This window comes from Dipodomys spectabilis, unplaced genomic scaffold (assembly GCF_019054845.1).
Source record: "Dipodomys spectabilis isolate Male_0828 unplaced genomic scaffold, ASM1905484v1 ptg000118l, whole genome shotgun sequence".
Taxonomy (NCBI): domain Eukaryota; kingdom Metazoa; phylum Chordata; class Mammalia; order Rodentia; family Heteromyidae; genus Dipodomys; species Dipodomys spectabilis.
In genome coordinates, this window is record NW_024870795.1 from 5,955,667 (window position 1) to 5,977,500 (window position 21,834).

Here is a 21,834-nt window from a genome sequence, read left to right on the forward strand (position 1 = left end):
GGAGCTCCGCGTCTCGGGGTGCGTGCGGGGCTCCAGGCTGCTCCCGGGTGCGCTCGGCCGGGCCCCGCAGCGGCCTCGCGCTGCGCCTTCCCCGGCCCGGGCGGAGGGGGCGCTGCGGCGGGAGGCCGGGCGCGGGGCGGGGCGGCGCGGGGCCGGGCGGGGCCGCCCCTAGCCGGCGAGCGAGCGAAGGAGCGAGAGAGGGAGGGAGGGAGCGAGGCCGCCGGCGCCGCGCGCGCTGCCTCCGCCGCAGCTCGGCCCCGGCCCCGGCCCCGGCCCCGGAGGCGTCCGGCCGGCCCGCGGGGCGCGGAGCCCAGGCCCGCGGCCGGCCGCATGAAGGACTGCGAGTACCAGCAGATCAGCCCCGGGGCCGCCCCGCCGCCCGCCTCCCCCGGGGCGCGCCGCCCCGGCCCCGCCGCGCCCCCCGCCCCGGGCTCGGGGCCCGCGCCCTCCGCGCCCGCGGGGCCGCGCTGGAGCGCCAGCGAGAGCCTAGGCCGCCGCCCCCGGCGCAAGTGGGAGGTGTTCCCGGGCCGCAACCGCTTCTACTGCGGCGGCCGCCTCATGCTGGCCGGCCACGGCGGCGTCTTCGCGCTCACGCTGCTGCTCATCCTCAGCACCACCGTCCTCTTCTTCGTCTTCGAGTGAGTTCCGGCCCCGGCCCCGGCCCCTCTCCCCTGCAGTCCGGCCTCTCTGCCCAAGTCCGCGGGAGCACCGGGGACCCTCCGCGCCCTCCTCCCCCCCAATCCCCGCCTCCATCCTTGGACCATCTCTTGCTCACCCAAGTGCTCTCCACTCCCCCCTCCCGGCCTCTTTCCTTTCTGTGCTTCCCTGACAACTTCGAAGTTTCAGCGTGCTTTGCTTGTGTGCAACCCCCATCGTGAATTTCCTGGGCGTCCCTGCAGGGCCCTTGCTCCTCTCAGACTCCCCCCTTTGCCCTCTCTCCAGCCCCCTTCCACCCCAGGCATCCTTCTTCAACAAGCCTGGGGCCTCTGAGACCTCCCCTTCTCTCTCCAAATCTTTCCTCAGTTTCTACAGTTCCCTGCCCCTCGCTTCCTGGCTTCTTTCTGGGACACCCCCTTCCCCCCGCCCCCACCTTTTGCAGAGTGTCTTCATGTGACAGGCCCTATTAGCTCCTGTGGATTTGGGGGTGTCTCCACTTCCCAGATGACCCAGGATGGGCCCGCGTAGCATCTATCTCCTGGGTGGAAGAGTGGGTGCTCAGCTGCTTTCCCAGGCCACCTACGTGCACGGCAGGTTTGCACCCCATCCTCCAGCTGGAGCCGCCTGCGGAGACACGATACCTTGCACAATGCTCCCACTCCTGCACACCCACACCAAGGGCACTGCCTTCCCCTCCCCAGCCCTTGGGGTCGTCTTCCTTTATTATACAGTGCACTTAAGAGCTCCATCTCTGGAGCCAGCAGATCTGGCTCAGATCCCAGCCCTACCACACACTAAATGGGTGACCTCAGGCCAGTCACCTCTCAGAACCCCAGTTTCCTCAGCTGTAAATTGGGGCCTTTAAGAATACCCGCCCCCGGCGTTGTCATGAGTCTGGTTACCATGACACATGCCAACCCTTAGCTTGGTGACTAGCACTTGATGTTGGCTGTTAGTACTTGTGTCTTTACCAAAAAGTACTGCCCGAGGTCACGTGGCCATGGTGAGGCTGGCCACAGGACACCCCACACGGGTCCCTCCCCAGCGCCAGGCTTTGTATCCGCAGTGCTCTGTTTCCTCTGTAAGCAAGGTAAAGATGCCCTATCAATCGCCCTTCCTTTTGCCTTCTTGCCAAGTGCTCCGTCTTTCTGGGTGATTCACAAGCAGGAGCTCTGGGGCTCCAGCCCGCTCGCTGCCTGGTCCTTGCTCTGAGTTTCAGGTCCACCTGGCGCCGTGATCACAGTATGCCTTTTGCAGAATGCCAGACCTGATCTTACAGCTGTGGTCATGGCTGAAGGAAGTAGTGCTGTTTGTGATGTACCTTGTGACACTGTAGTGTGAGTTCACTGTGGTGTGAGTTGGGGTCAGTTCAGAAGCAGGGCCTCTGGCTGTGTGGGTGTCCTCACTGGTGGTGACTGGACTGGTCCCCCAGGCCCAGAGAGAGCTTGTCTTTTATCTTCACTTCCTCAAGTGAGGGGTCCCCTGATGAGGGACTCCCTCCTTCCCACTTGCCTGTTGCTCTGGGACGAGTGTGTCTGGGCCCTTCCTTTCCTGCTGTGGTTTAGTGGATTGTGGCCAGCCCAGGCTTCCCATCAGAACTCTCAGCTTCTGCCCTGCTCCTCACCCCACATAGCAGTCAGAGCACCCCTCTCATTCCAAGTCACCCCTCATTCTTCCCTTGTTCTCCCTCTCCCAGTAAGAGCTAGAGCTCTGATACTGGACTTCTTCTGACCTCAGCCCCCCTTCCCCCCTTTTTTTGTATGCATGCTTTAGGCTTGAACTTAGGGCCTGGGCGCTGTCCCTGAGTTCCTTTGCTCAAGGGTAGTTGTCTACCACTTGAGCCACAAGTCCACTTCCAGCTTTTTGGATAATTAATTGGAGATAAGAATCTCACATGCTTTCTTGCCTGAGCTGGCTTTGAACCTCCATCCTCAGATCTCAGCCTCCTGAGTAGCTGGGATTACAGGCCTAAGCCACCAATATCTGGCTTCAGCTCTCTTGTTCTTTTTTTCCCCAAGTCTTCCACTGTGCATCACACCCTCTCTCCCCTGCACTGGCCTATGTGGGGCGCCTACTGCAGGGCCTTTGCACTGCAGCACCCTCAGTCTCACTTTTCACTCTTTCCAGCAGTCTGTACCATGTGTAGACTCATTTGGTAGTTTCATGCCTGTCCTTGTCCATAAGAGTGGAGTATTGTTTTCCTCCTGCCTAGAATTAGTGCCTGGTATGTGGCTCCACACAGCAAATATAAGTTGAATTCTCTTGTTGAGAGCCCAGAGACCCTAGGCTGTCACTGACCTGGAATCTGATGGTGGGCCCTGGAGCCCCTCTGGGAAATGAGGAGCCCAGGACTTGGTGTTTTCTTAAGGCTCTTCACGTCTTCTGTATCCTCCTGAAGGAGTCTGGTTGTACTTGAACTTGGTGAGTTGCCATGTAAGTGACACTGAGAGCCTGGCCGATTTCTCTTAAGAGGGTTGTACCTGGGGTGGCCTGAGGTGTGGAGAGAGCATGGCCTTAGCCCTCTCTGGAGGCCAGACATCTGGTAAGAGAGGCTTCAGAAGAGCAGCGTGCAGGGCTGGGAAGGTGGCTCAGTGGTAGAGCGCTTGCCTTGCATGCATGAGGCCCTGGGTTCGATTCCTCAGCACCACATAAGCAGAAAAAAAGCTGGAAGTGGCGCTGTGGCTCAAGTGGTAGAGCACTTGCCTTGAGCTGAAGAGCTGAGGGCCAGCGCCCAGGCCCAGGCCCCACGACCAGCAAAAAAAAAAAAAAGCAGTGTTCAGATGCCTGTAGGTTTGGTTCTTGCTTCTGCATTAGCTCCTAGAACCTTGGCTGCCTTCCAGCCATCTCCCAAGCAGCATCTCCCACGGCGTCAGATCTACTCCACATCTTTGTAGGACGATGGCACAGGGCAGTGGGTCATATAGCAAAGGCCTGAAAGTCAGAGCTGGCTGGAGTCCCTTAGTACTCCTGAGCTGTGTGACCTTGGGCAGTTTTCTTAATTTCTCTGAACTTTAGAACTTACCTGAAAAGAGTGGAGCATAACTTCTCAGGGGTCATGATAAAGATTTGATGAGATTGTGAAGTGCAAAGACTACCTGTTCTTCAGGTATTATTAATAACTTACTAATTCATTAGGGCAGTGTCCATCTGGCACATAGTAAATCTTCAAAGCTGTTAGTAGCTGGGTACCAGTGGCTCATTCCTATAATCCTAGCTACTCAGGAAGCTGAGACCTGGAGAACTGTGATTTGAAGCCGGAACTGTGATTTGAGAGCCCATCTCCAATTTATCAGCAAAATGCTGTCCTGGAGGTATTGTACTGTGCTGATAAAGAATCAGCCGAAATAAGAAAGCCAAGAGAGAGCAGGAGGCCTATAGTTCACGTGTGTGTCTGTGTGTGTCTGTGTTTGTGTGTCCGCATGTCCACGTATATACGTGCACGGAGTGGTCCTGGGGCTTGAACTAAAGGTCTGGGTCCCGTTCCTGAGCTGTTTAGTTCAAAGCTAGTATGCTGCTTCTTCAGCCATAACTCTATTTCCAGCTTTATTTGGTGGTTAATTGGAAATAGGAGTCTCATGGCTTGGAACCACAATTCTCAGATCTCAGCCTCCTGAGTAGCTAGCTTCTCTACTCATTCTTGTGGGTTCCAGTTCAGTATTGTGTCTATCTGAGAGCCTTGCCTGTCCTACCGCCCTCCCTCCCCCTTAGAGCACTCATTATCCTCTGTAGCAGTTCTCTGTTTATAGCAGTTCTCTGTTTATATCTCTCTCTTCCCCACTAGTCCATAAGCCACATGGCAGAAGGGCACTTGTCTTATTCCCAGCCATTATTCCTGCTGCTTATTAAAAGTATTGCCTTGTACAAAGAATTCTGTAAATATTTGCAGAGTGAGTGACTAAGTGGACGCTTGAGCCAACATTGCCCTGAAGGGGTCATTTCCAGGGACAGTTCACCTCATTATTGTGGCTGCCTGGAGCTCTGTGTTTACTAGGATTCTTTTTTGTGTGTGTGTGTGCCAGTCCTGGGGCTTGAACTCAGGGCCTAAAGCACCATCCCTGGGCTTCTTTTTGCTCAAGGCTAACACTCTACCACTTGAGCCACAGCACCACTTCCAGCTTTTTCCGTTTATGTGGTGCTGAGGAATCAAACCCAAGGCTTTGTGCATGCTCGGCAAGCACTCTACCACTAAGCCACATTCCCAGCCCTTTACTAGGATTCTGAGGCTGCCGCTGAGTGCAAGGTTAAAAGTGCTGGTCCTGAGCTGGGTGCTGAGCTATTGCGTATATCTGTAAACCCAGCTATTCAGGAGGCTGAGATCAGAGGCCTTGGCCTTGGTTCAGAGCCAGCCAGGATAGAAAAATACATGAGACTCATCTTCAGTTAAACAGTAAAAAGCCAGGAGTGGAGATATGACTGAAGTGATAGAGTGCCAGCCTTGAGGGAAAACAAACAAAAACAAGCAGAAGCATGATGCCTGTGGTCCCAGCTATTTGGAAGTTGGAGGCAGAAGAATCACTTGAGCTCAGGAATTCAAGGCCAGTCTGGGCAGTATAGTAAGACCCTTTCTCTTAAGAAAGGAGTAAGGGGGGCGGGGGTGCTGGGAAGGTAGCTCAGTGGTAGAGCGCTTGCCTTGCATGCATGAGGCCCTGGGTTCGATTCCTCAGCACCACATAAGCAAAAAGAAAAAAAAAGCCGGAAGTGGCACTGTGGCTCAAGTGGTAGAGTGCTAGCCTTGAGCTGAAGAGCTGAGGGATAGCGCCCAGGCCCAGAGTTCAGGCCCCACAACTGGACCCCCAAAAAAAAAAAAAGAAAGAAAGAAAGGAGTAAGGGGCTGGGAATGTGGCTTAGTGGTAGAGTGTTCTTCTAGCATACATGAAGCCCTGGGTTCAATTCCTCAGCACCATATAAACAGAAAATGCCAGAAGTGGCACTGTGGCTCAAGTGGTAGAGTGCTAGCCTTGAGCAGAAGGAACAGTGCCTAGGCCCTAGGATGGGCCCCCCCCAAAAAAAAAGGAAGAAAGGAAGTAAGTGAGAAGCTGGGTGCCAATGGCTCTCATACCTATGATCCTAGCTACTGAGAAGGCTGAGATCTGAGAATCATGATGCAGAGCCAGCCCAAGCAGGAATGTTCATGAGGCTATCTCCAATAAACCACCAAAAAGCAGGAGATAGAGCTCAAGTGGTAGAGAGCTTCTAGCCTTCAACTGCAAACACAACAACAAAAATCATCAGGGAGCCAAGCGGTGGTGGCTCTTGCCTATAATCCTAGCTACTCAGGAGACTGAGATCTGAGGATCATGGTTCAAAGCCAGCCTGGGCAGGACAGGCAGGAACGTCCGTGAAACTCTTTTTTTTTTTTTGTCGGTCGTGGGGCTTGAACTCTGGGCCTGGGCGCTGTCCCTCAGCTCTTCAGCTCAAGGCGAGCGCTCTACCACTTGAGCTACAGCGCCACTTCCGGTTTTCTGGTGGTTTATTGGAGATAGGAGTCTCACGGTCTCTCCTGCCCAGGCTGGCTTTGAACCGAGATCCTCAGATCTCAGCCTCCTGAGTAGCTAGGATTACAGGCGTGAGCCACCAGCACCCGGCTTGAAACTCTTATTTCTAATAAACCACTCAGAAAACCGGAAGTGGTGCAGTGGCTCAAGTGGTAGAGCTCTAACCTGAGCTGAAGAACTGAGGGACAGTGCCCAGGCCCAGAGTTCAAGCCCCACCACCGACAAAAAAAAAAAATCCTCAGGGACAGCATCTAAGCCATGAGTTCAAGCTTCAAGACCAGCACACACCAAAAAAAAGGAGCAAGAATTGGGTGGCTCAGGCCTATAATCCTAGCTACTTGGGAGGCTGAGATCATAGGGTAATGGTTCAAAGCCAGCCCTGGAAGAAAAGTTCAAGAGATTTCATCTACAAAATACTAACAAGCTAGGCTCCGGTGGTCATGCCTGTAATCCTAGCTACTCAGGAGGCTGAGATCTGAGGATCTCGGTTCAAAGCCAGCCCAGGCAGGAAAGTCCGTGAGACTCTCATCTCCAATTAACCACCAGAAAACCAGAAGTGACGTTGTGGCTCAAGTGGGAGAGTGCTGGCCTTGAGCTGAAGAGTGCAGAGACAGTGCCCAAGCCTAGAGCAAGCCCCACGACCTCATAAAAACAACAACAACAAGGTGTGGCTTAAAAAAAAAAAAAAAAGGTGTGGCTCAAGTTGTAGAGCACCTGCTGAACAAGTGGGAAGATCTGAGTTCAAGCCTTTGTACCACAAAAAAAAAAAAAAGAGCGAGGCGAGATTAGTGGGATATCTTTATCACTTCTGTAAGGTATAGGATCCTTGCTTTTGTGTGTCTGAGGGGAGTGACTCAATTTCCCTGGGGCAGGATGAGTCTCTGACTCTGGAAGAGCCTCAGATATATCTAAGAACAAATCAGTTCTGGGGCCCTGGGGGTATTTGCTAATTTGTCTCCATCTCTCCTTCTAGTTGTCCCTACCTGGCCCACAAGCTGACCCTGGCCATTCCCATCATTGCTGCTATCCTCTTCTTCTTCGTCATGAGCTGCCTGCTTCAGACCAGCTTCACAGACCCTGGGATCCTGCCCCGGGCCACCGTGTGCGAAGCTGCTGCCCTGGAGAAACAGATTGGTGAGGCCCCTGCCCTCAGTGGAAGCTAGGCTTCCCCACTGCCCTCTCGAACATCCTGATTTTCTCTTCCACCCCTTTGCAAGGAATTAGGGATTCAGCAGTAAGCAAGGCAGGCTGGAGCTAACAGTCTGACACTGGTAGAGGGAGACAGGTGATAAACTAGGGGGCAAATAAGTAAGCAAGAAATGCTACAGCCAAGGCTCTGGAAGCCAGCCTGGAACCAAGTGATTTCTGGGGGCCAGGCACTGTTTAAGTTCTCTGTGTGCGCAATCATAGACACCCTCCTCCCCAGTAATCTTGTGAGGTATGGACTGTTGTCCTCCCTTTACTGATGGACTTAAATGAAGGGTGGAGAGGTTAAGTGAATGGTCTAAAATCACTAGAAATGGAGGAGTTGGAATACAACGGCAGGCAGTCTGGCCATAGACTCTGCTCTTAAACATTCATATGCACTTATTCATTCACTCATCAGACTTTTACTGAGTGTCTGCTGTAGGCCAGGCTCTTTCCTAGATGCTGGTGATATCTAGCAGTGAAGCAAACTGACCGTAAACTCTGTCCTCGTGGAGGCTGCATTCCAGGGAGGAGAAGGCAAGTAAACAAGCAAGTAATGAAATATCTGAGAGAGCAGAGTACACACGCGCTGGAGAATTTTAGTCGGGCATTGTTGGCTCAAGTCTAGATTCCTAGCAGTTTAATAAGCTGAGTTCTAAGGCTCAAGGTTTAAAGCCAGCCCTGGCAGGAAAGTTCATGACACTCTTATCTCCAATTAACCATCAGAAAGCCTTAAGTGAAGCTATGGCTCAAGTGGTAGAGTGCTAGTCTTGAGCAAAAAAGCTAATACTGGCACCAAAAGCAAAAACAAAAAAACCTGGAGAATTTAAAACAGGGGTGTTGGGCTGGGAATGTGGTTTACTGGTAGAGTGCTTGCCTAGCATGCCTGAAGCCCTGGGTTCGATTCCTCAGTACCACATACACAGAAAAGGCTGGAAATGGTGCTGTGGCTCAAGTGGCAGAGTGCTAACCTTGAGCAAAAGAAGCTCGGGGACAATGCCCAAGCCCTGAGTTCAAGCCCCAGGACTGGCAAAGCGGAAACAAAACAAGGGTGTCCTGAGAAGGAAATGGCATCTGGGCAAAGAGGCCCAGGCCTGCAGAGGTGAGGAGCTGGGCGTAGGGACAAGAGGGGGTACAGTAGGCATGGGGTGTGGGCTAGTTTAGGTTGGGTGGCCAGGGAAGGCCTCTAGGAGATGAACCAGAATGGTTTGGTAGGAAGCTGGGAGTCTGTTAAGGCGTGGGGAAAAGCTGGGTCGGCTGGAAGGACAGCAGGCAGGCTTGTGTGACTAAAAACAACCTGTGCTCCCAGACACCCCCCACCCGAGGTAGCCTTGATTCCGCCCAGATTGCTTTGCACTTTCCTCTGGGGAGCTCCTTCCTGGGATAGGAGCCTTCATCTCGGCTGGCTCCACTCTAGCTCCTTCCTGCTGAGAAATGACGTGGATGTTTGTACACCTCCTGGTTTCCGGTTGATGGCTGGTTCCTTCCCCTAAGAGGGTGGCATTCACACAGGCTTTTAAATGCCCAGCTGGCCCTGAAGAGATCTAGTGGCCTGTAAATGTCAGCGTCTGTCACTGGGAATCACTTAGTGCTCTGGGGCAGCTTGGGGCAGGCAGTGGGGAGTCGATGTTCTCTGGGCTCTGTTCTTTGTCTCCTTCCTCTGCCCAGCCCCACCCGCAGCTGCTTCCTTCCCCTTAGCGGTCACTGGCCTTCCTGATTCAGCGCCTTCAGTGTCCCTTGCTCTAACCTGTCTGGGCCACCTGGCAGCTCGGTAGCACCTTGTTCTCTTCCGCTTCGGGTCAGGGCTAATCGTGAGGCTGGATTATTGTCCGGCTTAGCCCTTCAGAGATCTGGCAGCCCGAAATCCTCTGCGTCCTGTGAGCCTCTGGGGTAACGATGACAGCGGTAATCCTCGTGTTTGAGAGTGTGCCCAAGGCTGTCCACCCATTATCCCCACAAATCTTCCCACTATCCGGTGAGAGTTACCCTGGTAACCAGGTGTGACAATGCAGATGCCAAGCAGGCAATCACGGGCCTGGGAGCGGCCAGCAGCAGCCCCATGCTTTGCTTTTGGGGTAGCAGCACCATGTCCTCCATGTCCTGTCTCCTCCCACCCAGTGCTGGCCTCGTCCTTCCTCTCCACCTCTGTGCTGCGGGGTGGTCATTAGGGGATTGTCCTTTCCACTGAGCTGTGGGGGCCTGGGGCTCCAGCGTCTTGTTCACCTTGTTGCCATGTGGAAAGCTGGATGTAGAAGGCTTGGAGATGTGGAGTGAAGGAATGAGTGAGGACTGGCAGCCTGCGAGACCCCAGTGAGGCCACATGGCTCATCTGTGTGTGTTCCGCACACAGCACTGGCAGCACCGGGGCAGGAATGTGGTTGGCGCCCCGCCCCGGGTGGCTGCCAGTGCAGGGCAGTGCACAGGGGAAGGCCTGAGTGGCACCACAGGCTGGATCAGGCCCTGGGAGATGATTGGAAGGGTGAGGAGTGGCTTCCTCGAGAGGTGACGGCTGAGCGTCAGTGCACTTCCGTACCACATAATTTGGGTCAATGACCAAGATGTGTATAGACAATCCATCTATAGCCTCGTAAGATTATATAGTCTAGTGACATGATAACCCTCTCAGTTTGTATAGTACACTCTGCGATGATTGCACAAGTGACATAATGACACATTTCTCAGACGATGACCCTATCCTTAGGCCATGCATGACTGTGTTTTAAAGGAAAATGTATGCCAGCCCTGTAAGTGCCAAGCCAGATTCACTTGCTCTGAATAGAAGATAATCACAGAAGCAGAAACCACAGCGTGGTGGATTTCCTGGTAGTCACTGTTCCCAGGGGAAAGCAGCCACTTTGAGGTGAGGAATGGTCACAGGATAATGGTAGGATGAGTTGAGACTTCCCGCTTGTTCCAGTCAAAGGCTGGAAAGAGGATCGAAAAGGAAAGAACTGCTCATCACATGACTCAGTATTGCTTAGTGTCAGAACAGGAAACCCCCTGTGGGGGTGTACCTGCTGCAGTCTCCTCCCCCCCCACTTTCCTCCAAGACTGGGGGATCCCCATGTTAGTCAGGGCCACTCTGTCTTTGCCTATTCTGTTCTCCCTCGACTGCACGCTCTCCTCCCTCAGGTGGTGAGGCCCACCTCATTCTTCCTGGTCATTCCTACTTCTTTCTGTTTGTATTTCAGACATGTTCTCCTTGTGTGGGCTAGAACTTACTTCCTCCTGCCTCAGCCTGCTGAGTGCTAGGATTATAGGCATGTGCAATTATGCATACTTTTTTTTTTTTTTGGTCCGGTCGTGGGGCCTGAACTCTGGGCCTGGGTGCTGTCTCTCAGCTCTTCAGCTCAAGGCTAGCGCTCTACCACTTCAGCCACAGCGCCACTTCCGGCTTTTTTCTTTTTGCGTATGTGGTGCTAAGGAATTGAACCCAGGACCTCATGCATGCAAAGCAAGCGCTGTACCACTGAGCCACCTTTTCAGCCCAACTATACACACTTAATTATCACTCTTTTTGCTTTCTTGATCCTGTCTCATTTCCCTAGCCCACTATTCCCCTTTGTATTCTTTTTTTTTTTTAAGGTAGAAAATGTTTACTGATTAAAAAAAATAAAAAGCATCCAGGCCCAGCACCCCTGGCTCATGCCTTTAATCTTAGCTACTCAGGAGGCTGAGATCTGAGGATCACGGTTCAAAGCCAGCCTGGGCAGGAAAGTCCGTGAGACTTATCTCCAGTTAACCACCAGAAAACCAGAAGTGGCACTGCAGCACAAGCCTTAGAGAGCTAGCCTTGAGCTGAAGAGCACAGGGACAGTGGCCAGGCCCAGAGTTCAAGCCCCACAACTGACAAAAAAAGGCATCTTGGCACCAGTGGCTCACACCTGTAATCCTAGCTATTCAGGAGGCTGAGATCTAAAGATCATGGTTCAGAGCCAGCCCAGGCAGGAAAGTCTGTAAGACTCTTTATCTCCAATTAACCACCAGGACACTAGAAGCAGCGCTCATACTCCTACCTCCCCTGCCTTTTTTTTTTTTCTTGTCGGTCATGGGGCTTGAACTCTGGGCCTGGGCGCTCTCCCTCAGCTCTTCAGCTCAGGGCTAGTGCCCTACTACTTGAGCCACAGTGCCACTTCCAGTTTTCTGGTGGTTTATTGGAGATAAGAGGCTTATGGATGGGGCTGGGAAGGTGGCTCAGTGGTAGAGCGCTTGCCTTGCATGCATGAGGCCCTGGGTTCGATTTCTCAGCACCACATAAGCAAAAAGATAAAAGCCAGAAGTGACGCTGTGGCTCAAATAGTAGAACGCTAGTCTTGAGCTGAAGAACTGAGGGACAGCACCCAAGCCCAGAGTTTAAACTCCACGACTGGGCCCAAAAAAAGAAAAAAAAAAAAAAAAACAGGCTCATGGACTTTCCTGCCCAGTCTGGCTTTGAACCATGATCCTCAGATCTCAGCCTCTTGGGTAGTTAGGATTACAGGTGTGAGCTGCAAATGCCAGGCTCCTTTCATCCCCTTTTGAGGAAACTGAGGCTCCCAGAGGCTTCTTCAGAGTCTCAGCCTGATAGGCAGACTCAGCAGGCTTCACAGTGAGATGGGCTGGTTCAGTCAGAGGTGGTGGAGTGACATAGTGCCTCCTACAGGACCATGCCCCACTCCAGTGTCCTCAGATTGAGCTCTTCTGGTATCCCTAGGCCCGGCACTAAGCCTGGTAGGCGGCAGGGGTACCATAAACCTTGGGGAATGAATAGATTAGTCATGTGGGAATTATAGTAACCTAGCCCTTGAGCCCTAGGAACTTGTCGACCTTGAGCCAGACCCTGGACGCTGGCAGACCACAGTCCTGGAGCTGTTTCCTCCCTTGGTGGCCACAGTGAGGCAGCAGGGAGCCAGAAACCCTGACTCCTCTCTTAAGCCTTCTCTGGTTGAGTTTGGCTTTGGCTGTGTGAGGGCCTGGTTCTATCCTGGGGGCAAAGGGTGTCCAAGGAGCCCATGGCATCAGGAGCACCAGGGGGCTTCCTCGCCAGCAGTGGGCTTCAGTGACAGCTCCTGCCATTCATCTATCTTGGCATAGAGAGATCCACAGCAGACCCCCTGGTCAGGAGGCAGGATGGGGCAGTTCATTGGTTGGAAGAGGGTGGGCCCCTCTCATTGGCGTCACTTCCTCCTCTGAGGCCCTGGTTTCCCATCCGGGGCAGTCCTACAGTGGATCTTAGACTAAAAACAAAACAAAAACAAACCAGACAGGTCCAGGGTAAATATCTTGGATTCGTCTGTGTATTTGCCCATTACCAGCCATACCCAGGCCTTGTAAAGTGTCTTGTACACAGTAGGCTCTCATGTGAAGGAATGAACAAACGAATGCCTTGGGAGGTGAAGATTCTCATCAAAGAACTCTGCTTCTTGTCTACAGGCTGTGCCTACGCAGCCACTGACCCCACACAGAGCATTTTCTGTGATCCGGTAAGGCAGGATTTCATTATACTTTCAAAATTGTATTTCATCATTGAAATTTTAAAAGCCTGCTGGGTGCCAGTGGCTCACGCCTATAATCCTAGCTACTCATAAGGCTAAGAACTGAAGATCACAGTTCAAAGCCAGCCCAGGCAGGAGAGTCCCTGAGACTCTCATATCCAGTTAACCCCCCAAAAAAGCCAAAAGTGGAACTGTGGTTCAAGTGGTACAGCTCTAGCCTTGAGCAAAAAGGCTCAGGGACAGCATCCTGAATTCAAGCCCCAGTACTGGTACCTAAGGGAGAAAAAAAAGAAAGAGAGAGAAAGAATGAATGAACAAACAAATGAACTAGGGATGTTAATGATGTGGTTCAGTTGGTAGAGTGCCTGCCTAGCAAGCTTGAGGTCCTGAATTCAAACCCTGTAAACCCCCCCCCCCCTAAAAAAAAAGGAAGAAGCTGAGCACCAGTGGCTCACACCTATAATCCTAGCTACTCAGATGGCTGAGATCTAAGGATCATAGTTCAAAGCCAGCCTGGGCAAAAAAGTTCCTGTAAGGTTCTTATCGCCAATTAACTACTCAAAACCAAAAGTAGCTCTGTGGTTCAAGTGGTTGATCACTAGACTTGAGCACAGAGAGGCTCTGGGACAGTGCCCAGGCCACAACTGGCCTCCTCCTCTGCCCCCCCCCCAAAAAAAAGGCAAGAAAAAAGGGAAGGAGGAAGGAAGGAAGGAGGTAAAAGAGATAAAGAAGACTAACATACAAGGCTTACCTGGGTGTAGCGGCACATACTTAAGAGGGCAGCATGAGGATCCAAAGCATCCTGCACTTTATATAGTTTGAGGCTGGCCACTACATAGTCACCCCTGTCTAAAAATTAAAAAATAAATGATAACAAGCTTAAGAGGTTTAAGCCTCAGGTCAGAAATGGCGGGTGGGGAGGTGAGGTTGATTGAAATGTATTTGCACATGTGTAGTGCACATAATTTATACTAATAAAAAAGAAAAAAATAACTAGTGGAATTGTTCCAGGTTCTAATAAGCTGCTTTTGGTAGTAACTGCTGGGAAGGGCTGGTAGGGGAGTGTTCTGGGGTGAGTCTGGCATGGTGATTGGCTCTGCAACAAATCCTCCTTGACCCTAGTGACCCCCACTTAGCATCTGAGGGCCCCCCTGGTTCAGGCCTGACCCCTCCCTCCCTCCTGCCTCTTTTTTTTGATGATGTTGTTATTGTTGTTGTTTTTCTTGGTCATGGGGCCTGAACGCTGGGCCTGGGCACTGTCCCTCAGCTGTCCAGCTCAAGGTGAGTGCTCTATCACTTGAGCCACAGCATCACTTCCTTTTCTGTTTATGTGGTGCTGAGGAATCGAATCCAGGGCCTCATGCATGCAGCGCAAGCGCTCTACCACTGAGCCACCTTCCCAGCCCCTCTCCTGCCTCTTGGTAGAACTTCACTTCTTCTTTCACACAGTTCTAAATGGCAAGAAGCTGCAACATGCTGGGCGCTGCTCCCCACTTTGAGGGAAAGGAGTGGGCTCCCCTCTGCCTGGCAAGAGCCCTTGGGAGTGATGATTCCAGTAACTTCTCTCAGTGCTGAAGAGGGTCTGTGGCTCCCTACCCCCAGGGAGGAGACTGTTGAGATCTGAAGGCTTCATAATTGAGCACATCAGTAATCGTAATAGCTCATAGTTACAGTCTAAACCATTGTAAAATCCAAAACTTTTTTTTTGGTGGCTGTGGTGGAGATTGATTTAGGTCTTCACACTTGCTAGGCAGGCTTTCTACCACTTGAGCCATTCCACCAGCCCCCACAATCCAAAAAAAATTCCACACTTACCCTCACAGGATAGTTTGTTGGCAAAACTCAGATGCATTGAAAATATTAAATAAAATTATTTTCGGGGTTGGGAAAGTAGCTCAGTGGTAGAGCTCTTGCTTTGCATGCATGAGGCCCTGGGTTCGATTCCTCAGCACCACATAAGCAGAAAAAGCCAGAAGTGGCACTGTGGCTCAAGTGGTAGAACACTAGCCTTGAGCTGAAGAGCTGAGGGACAGTGCCCAGGCCCAGAGTTCAGGCCAAGAGTTTCAGACTATGTGCTATAAGAAATATGAGTGAATTTCATCTTTACCCTTAGAATCTCTCCTGGAGGCATATTATGTATATGTATGTAAATATTCCAAAATTATACACAAAAATCTGAAATCCAAAGCACTTTTAGTCCCAAACATTTCAGATTAGCAGTAATCAACCAGCTCTTACTAGATGCAAGACATTTGGCTAAAATCACGTGGTGTGTCTTTTTTTTTTTTTTTTTTTTTGCCAGTCCTGGGGCTTAAAAACTCAGGACCTGGGCACTGTCCCTAAGTTTCTTTTCCTCAAGGCTCATACTCTACCACTTGAGCCACAGGGCTTCTTCCAGCTTCTTTACTTATGTGTACTGAGGAATGGAATCCTGGGCTTCATGCATGCTAGCAAGCACTCTCCCATTCAGCCACATTCCCAGCCCCCACCTGGTATATTCTTTTTTTTTTGTATATATATTTTTATTGTAAAAATACTGTACAGAGTGGTTACAGTTACATAAGTAAGGTAATGAATACATTTCCTATCGAGCATTGTTACCTCCTCCTTTGTTTTTCCCCTACCCCCCTTCCCTCCCTACCTCCCGAACTTCTTCCTCCCCGCAATCTTCCAACCTAGTATATTCTTAACACTCCTACCAGCAGCTCTGTGAGATGAATTGATTTTGTTCCACATTTTGTTTTTGTACTGATTGTGGAGCTTGTCACAGCCTGGGTGCTATCCTTGAGCTTTTTTTCTTTTCTTTTCTTTTTTTTTTTTTTTTGGGGGGGGGGGGGTCCGGTGGTAGGGCCTGAACTCTGGGCCTGGCCGCTGTCCCTCAGCTCTTCAGCTCAAGGCGAGTGCTCTACCACTGGAGCTACAGTGCCATTTCCGGTTTTCTAGTGGTTTATTAGAGATAAGAGTCTCACAGTCTTTCTTGCCTGGGCTGGCTTTGAACCATGATCCTCAGATCTCAGCCTTTTGAGTAGCTAGGATTACAGGCATGAGCCACCGGTGCCCAGATGCTTCTAGCTTTTTGGTGTTTAATTGGTGATAAGAGTGTCACACTGTGGCTCAAGTGGTAGAGTGCTAGCCTTGAGCTGAAGAGCTGAGGGACAGCGCCCAGGCCCAGAGTTCAGGCCCCACGACCGGACCCCCCAAAAAAAAAAAACAAAAAAAAAGAGTGTCACAGACTTTCCTGCCTGAGCTGGTTTTGAGCCATGATTCTCAAATCTCAGCCTCCTGAGTAGCTAGGATTACAGGCATAAGCTACCAGTGCCTGGCTTTTTTGTTTTTAAGCATAATTTGACCCAAATGTTCAGTAAATGTTTAGTTGGAAATTCCATAGCTAGGTCCAAAGCTGTGTCCATGCCTGTCGGTCAGCAGAGAGCAGGTGGCAGGAGCTAGGACCGAGGGGCAGTGGTACAGGATGTGGTGTTTGGTTTGGAGTAGCACCAGCAGCTTTAGAAGAGCCAGCTCTGCTCTCTTGAAGTGTTTTGTTCAGAGCCAAAGTCAGTGGCTCCTGTGAGTGTAGCTCTGTGCCCCAGGCCGTCCTTACATCACACTCAGCCGGCACCACGAGCCTGTGAGCTTGCGGCTGTCCCCTCTGAGGCTCAGAGAGGTGAAGGGAGTTCCTGAAGTAGCGAGTGGGTATGAACCCTACCAGGATTCAACCCTACGCCCTCTTGCAGACAGCCACTAGAGGTTCTTACTAAACATCTGTTCATATGCCTGATCTGTACAACCCTAAAGTGAATGAGGTGCCATCAGAGCTGTTGGAGGCTAAGTAGGGTTTGAGTCAGTCCTGGTGAACAGGGAGGAAAGGGGGTTTAGGGAGGGCAGGGGCAGGAAGACTTGAGGGAAGAATGGGGTAGGGGTAGGGGGATAGCTGAGAAGGGAGATTTGAAACCAGTGGAGGACTTGAACTACCAGGGCTGGCAGTGTAGCTGAGCAGTACAGCACCTGCCTTGATGCACCCAGTCCTGTTTGAGAGAAGAAGCAGGTTCAGAGAAGTTCATTTCTCTCTCTCTCTCTCTCTCTCTCTCTCTCACACACACACACACACACACACAGAGCAATGACAAAAGCAGGTTTTCAGCCTGTTCATTGGCCTTGAAACTGCCTGCCCTTTACCGTGCTTCCTGTTTTGAAGAGGAAATGCTCAGATGCTTAGTTCCACATCCTGGTCAAGGTTATGGAGAAACATGACCGGAAATCTATGTGGTGGTTAGCAGTGTGAGAATGGGCTCTGTTTGCTTCACTGGTTTTTTGGCCCTGTCTCTAGGAGCTGGCATGTTAGCAGGCTCTCAGGAATCACTGGAGGCAAGTGGCCAAGCTGGGGACATCACCCATGCTGGGGTTACCCAGACTTGTGTGTGGGAAGGAGCCACTGCTTTTGGGTCTTCGGTCTTCTGTGGCCTACGAAGCCCAAGGGTAGACTTTGGGGTGTACGAGTGGCTGTGTGAAGTAGAGTACAGAACAGGCATACAGAAGGCCTCAGTAGCTGGTAGTAGCTCTTTGTTTGTTGCCAAGACTGGGTCTTGAACTTGGTATCTAATGCTTTTACTCACTGGCTGGCGTTCTACCACCTAAGCCACGTCTCCAACCCCAAGTAGCTCTTAATATTTGTCACTACAGTGGGCCAGGGATATGTATGCCTCCACTTGTTCCTGGGCTGCCATGGGTACCCCTCACCTTCCCCTCTTCCCGCACTCAGACAATACAGGCAGTTCCACATACCGGCCACCCCCTCGGACACGAGAGGTGCTGATCAACGGGCAGATGGTGAAGCTCAAGTACTGCTTCACCTGCAAGATGTTCCGGCCGCCACGGACCTCCCACTGCAGTGTCTGTGACAACTGTGTAGGTGAGTGGGAGCCATGAGGATCCACGAAAGACAGTCCTTGGGACAGAAGACCATGTGTGGGGCAGGATGGACAGCGGGTGAAATGGCCAAGGCCAGGCAAGATGTCTGATCACCCACATTTGCCCTGACTGAGAATGGGCAAATGGCATCTTGGCTCTGCCCTGGATTGGTCCTTTGGTCCAGCCCTTTCCCTAGCTCTAGTGTGTACAGTGAACACAGAGAGGCTTCAAACTCTTCTGTTGTCAGCCTACTTCTCAGGCCCATGTTCCCAGCACAGACCTGAGCAATTAGAAAAGAGAATAGAGCCGGGCTCCGGTGGCTCACGCCCGTAATCCTAGCTACTCAGGAGGCTGAGATCTGAGGATCACGGTTCAAAACCAGCCTGGGCAGGAAAGTCCATGAGACTCTTATCTCCAGTTAACCACTCAGAAAACTGGAAGTGGTGCTGTGTGGCTCAAGTGTTTGGCTTGAGCTGAAAGCTGAGGAACAGTGCTCAGGCCCAGAGTTCAAGCCCTGTGACTGACAAAAAAAAGAATGGTTTGCCATCCAGTGACCCAGGGCCAGCTGTGCTGTGGACTTTGGTCTGATTCCCAGCGTGGGGGCGGGGTGAGAGTCTGGAGCTGGCCAAGTCAGGAGGATAGAACCGGGACCAGAAGCTGGTTCCTGATCCATACAGCAGTGCTGGGTTGGTCCCCTCACTCTGCTCTCCAGAGGCCACACCGCTTGCTAGCGACCCAGGGTGGTCCCTTGAGAGGGTGTCGTAAGAGATGCTATGGAAGGCCCCCAGTGAGCTGAGCCATGGTGACAGTGCACAGTTCCCAGGGCAGTGACCTCATCATGCCAGCTCAGCACGCCCTGAGCGAGAGAGCGGGGAACACCCAGGACGGGACGGCAGCAGCGCAGCGGGTGACTCAGTGGGCGACACTCATCCCCGAGGGTCTGTCCCACCCACCTCCCGCAGGGACACTCTCCCTGGCAGGAGGCCAGCAATAGGCTTGTGACCCACATTCTCACAGGAACTTTCCTCACCTAGGTTGGTTGAACTCAGCTCTGCCCTGGCTGTGATTTACATAGCAACGGCACACGCCCTCCCTGAACCTGAGTCCTAGCTAGAGGACCGGCCCTGGCTCCTGGCGTGTAGGCAGACAAGTACTTTCATGGGGTTTTGTAGCAGGCACGGTGTTGGACCCAGGGATTCAACAGGCTGTGCAGCTACCTCGTGCCTAGAATCAAGCAGGGGACCTTGGCCAATCCAATCATCAATATGCAGAGACACAGACAGAGCACTGCAAACAGGGAGAAGCAGGGCAATTAACTGGGCGCTCCCATCCAGTCTGGGACCTAAGCCTTTTTAAGGCTGAGGTATGAAGAAGGAGGTACTGTTGAGTGGGGAGAGAGGTGAGGATGTCAGCCTGTGTGTGGGCCCGAGCACAATAGACAGAAGCAGGGTGTGTCCCAAGGGATGAGATCAGCGTGGAGGGGGAGTAGGTGGGGGAGCCCAGCCATGGCAGCAGGCCGCTAGCCGCCTGTGCTGGCCACAGCCCAGACCAGCGCTAACCTGCCCCCTCCTTTCCCTTCCCAGAGCGGTTTGATCACCACTGCCCCTGGGTGGGCAACTGTGTTGGGAGGCGCAACTACCGCTTCTTCTACGCATTCATTCTCTCCCTCTCCTTCCTCACGGCCTTCATTTTTGCCTGCGTGGTCACCCACCTGACGCTGCGTGAGTTGAGGAAGGGCAGGGGGTAGGGGAGAAGCTGGCCAGCAAGCCCACTTACACCAGAGAGTGGGGCTCCCTGCCCCTCTGAGTTGTGTCTTCTGATTCTTCCTTCCCAGGCTCTCAGAGGAGCAACTTCCTCTCTGCCCTGAAGGAGACACCAGCAAGATATCCTTTATCCACCGGTGGGCTCTCTGGTGGGAACTGCGGCTCCTTCACAGGGCAGGTCTATGTGTGTCTACCTACACTATACCAGCTGCTTCTGTTCATGCCCAGGCTGGAACCAGTCCTAAATGGGACCTCATGGAGTAAGGCAGAGCTGACCAAGAACTCTGAGGACGCACTGTCCTTGTCTTTGGGGGTCTGGAGGGAAGTATGTCCCGGGATTTCGCACGCCCTGCCCCGTGCCTCGTCTGAGGCGATGTTGCAATCCTCGCTTCCTTCTGCTGCCCATCAGCCTGATCTTGTCTTGCTCCTGGGGGGCCGATCCTACTGATGAGTGGTGATTGGGCCACAGGAAGGTGCCCCCGTGTTGTCAGTGTCCTGGGAGATGTCCCCAGGGAAGGGTGGATGAGAAAGCTGAATGTGGTGAGCTCCGCCCAGGGTCCTTGCCCTCTACTCGCGCTGTGTGTCCTTGACCGCGTCACCGTGCTGGAGTTGGTGATCTGCTTCTTCTCCATCTGGTCCATCCTGGGCCTCTCAGGGTTTCACACTTACCTCGTCGCCTCTAACCTGACCACTAACGAAGACGTGAGTAAGGCCAGGCGGGCTGAGGTGGGGCGACCAGGCGAGGTCCGGACCTGAGGCCTGCTGGGGAACCCTGGCAGTGGGGGGTGTAGGGTAGCCGAACCTACCAGTGTGCTCGGCCTGGCCCTGGGAGCGCCAGCACAGGTTTCCAAGGTCTCCACAGGCTGCAGCCCCTCAGCATGGGCTCCCAAGACCCCCGAGTTGCTTTTCTCAAAACCCCACAACTGGGGCTGGGAAGGTGGCTCAGTGGTAGAGCGCTTGTCTTGCATGCCTGAGGCCCTGGGTTCGATTCCTCAGCACCACATAAGCAAAAAGAAAAAAGCCAGAAGTGGTGCTGTGGCTCAAGTGGTAGAGCGCTAGCCTTGAGCTGAAGAGCTGAGGGACAGCGCCCAGGCCCAGAGTTCAAGCCCTACGACTGACAAAAACAAAAACAAAAAAAAACAAAACTATGGACTGGGAAGGTGGCTCAGTGGTAGAGCGCTTGCCTTGTATGCATGAGGCCCTGGGTTCGATTCCTCAGCACCACATAAGCAAAAAAAAAAAAAAAAGCCGGAAGTGGCGCTGTGGCTCAAGTGGTAGAGCGCTAGCCTTGAGCTGAAGAGCTGAGGGACAGCGCCCAGGCCCAGAGTTCAGGCCCCATGACCAGACCCAAAAAAAAAAAAAATCAAAACCCCACAATTGGGCTGGGAATGTGGCTTAGTGATAGAGTGCTTGCCTAGCATGTATGCAGCCCTGGGTTCAATTCTTCAGTACCACCTACACAGAAAAGGCTGGAAGTGGCACTGTGGCTCAAGTGGTGGAGTGCTAGCCTTGAGCAAAAGAACTCAGGGACAGAACCCAGGCCCTGAGTTCAAGCCCCAGGACTAGAAGAAAAAGAAGGAAAAAAAAAACCACAATGAGGCAATACCAGCCAGTGCCACTTCTGGTTCTTTCCATTCCCATCATCTCAAGCGTTCGGCCAGCCTAAGGCAGAAGAGCAGGGCTGCGTGTTCTCAGTTCTCTGTTGGGTGGCTGAGAGTTGAACCCACAGTCACAGCTGAGAAGGAGCAGAGCAGGGTTAGCCCAGAAGTCATGGTCATGCTCTCTGCTCACATGCCACACCTGTAGGCAGCAGAGCTGTGACCAGGACTCCCAGAGGGGTCTTTATTGAGAGGACAGGACAGGGGACTCAAGGAAGCACCCTACCAACCAAGTACCCACTGTAGCCAGCCCTATCATCCAACAGAAATTACATTCCATGCCAGGCGCCGGTGGCTCACGCCTGTAATCCTAGCTACTCAGGAGGCTGAGATCTGAGGATCGTGGTTCAAAGCCAGCCGGGCAGGAAAGTCCATGAGACTCTTTTTTTTTTTTTTTTTTTGTCGGTCCTGGGGCTTGAACTCTGGGCCTGGGCGCTGTCCCTCAGCTCTTCAGCTCAAGGCGAGCGCTCTACCACTTGAGCTACAGCGCCACTTCCGGTTTTCTGGTGGTTTATTGGAGATAGGAGTCTCAGGGTCTCTCCTGCCCGGGCTGGCTTTGAACCGCGATCCTCAGATCTCAGCCTCCTGAGTAGCTAGGATTACAGGCGTGAGCCACCAGCGCGGCCCGGCTGTCCGTGAGACTCTTATCTCCAATAAACCACTCAAAAACCGGAAGTGGCGCTGTGGCTCAAGT

The 21,834-nt window shown here is 52.6% G+C and overlaps 1 protein-coding gene across 1 annotated transcript in view; it reads left to right on the top strand.

Moving 5' to 3' along the window:
* The first annotated feature begins 290 nt into the window (after positions 1–290).
* Zdhhc18 (zinc finger DHHC-type palmitoyltransferase 18) overlaps positions 291–21,834 on the top strand; it is a 25,796-nt gene continuing 4,252 nt past the window's right edge. Inside the window, exons 1-6 of the mRNA XM_042688719.1 lie at positions 291–638; positions 7,126–7,286; positions 17,571–17,720; positions 19,303–19,440; positions 19,554–19,602; positions 20,082–20,184. Of these exons, the coding sequence (XP_042544653.1) occupies positions 331–638; positions 7,126–7,286; positions 17,571–17,720; positions 19,303–19,440; positions 19,554–19,602; positions 20,082–20,184 (909 nt within the window). The 5' untranslated portion in view covers positions 291–330. The remainder of the gene's footprint in view (positions 639–7,125; positions 7,287–17,570; positions 17,721–19,302; positions 19,441–19,553; positions 19,603–20,081; positions 20,185–21,834) is intronic.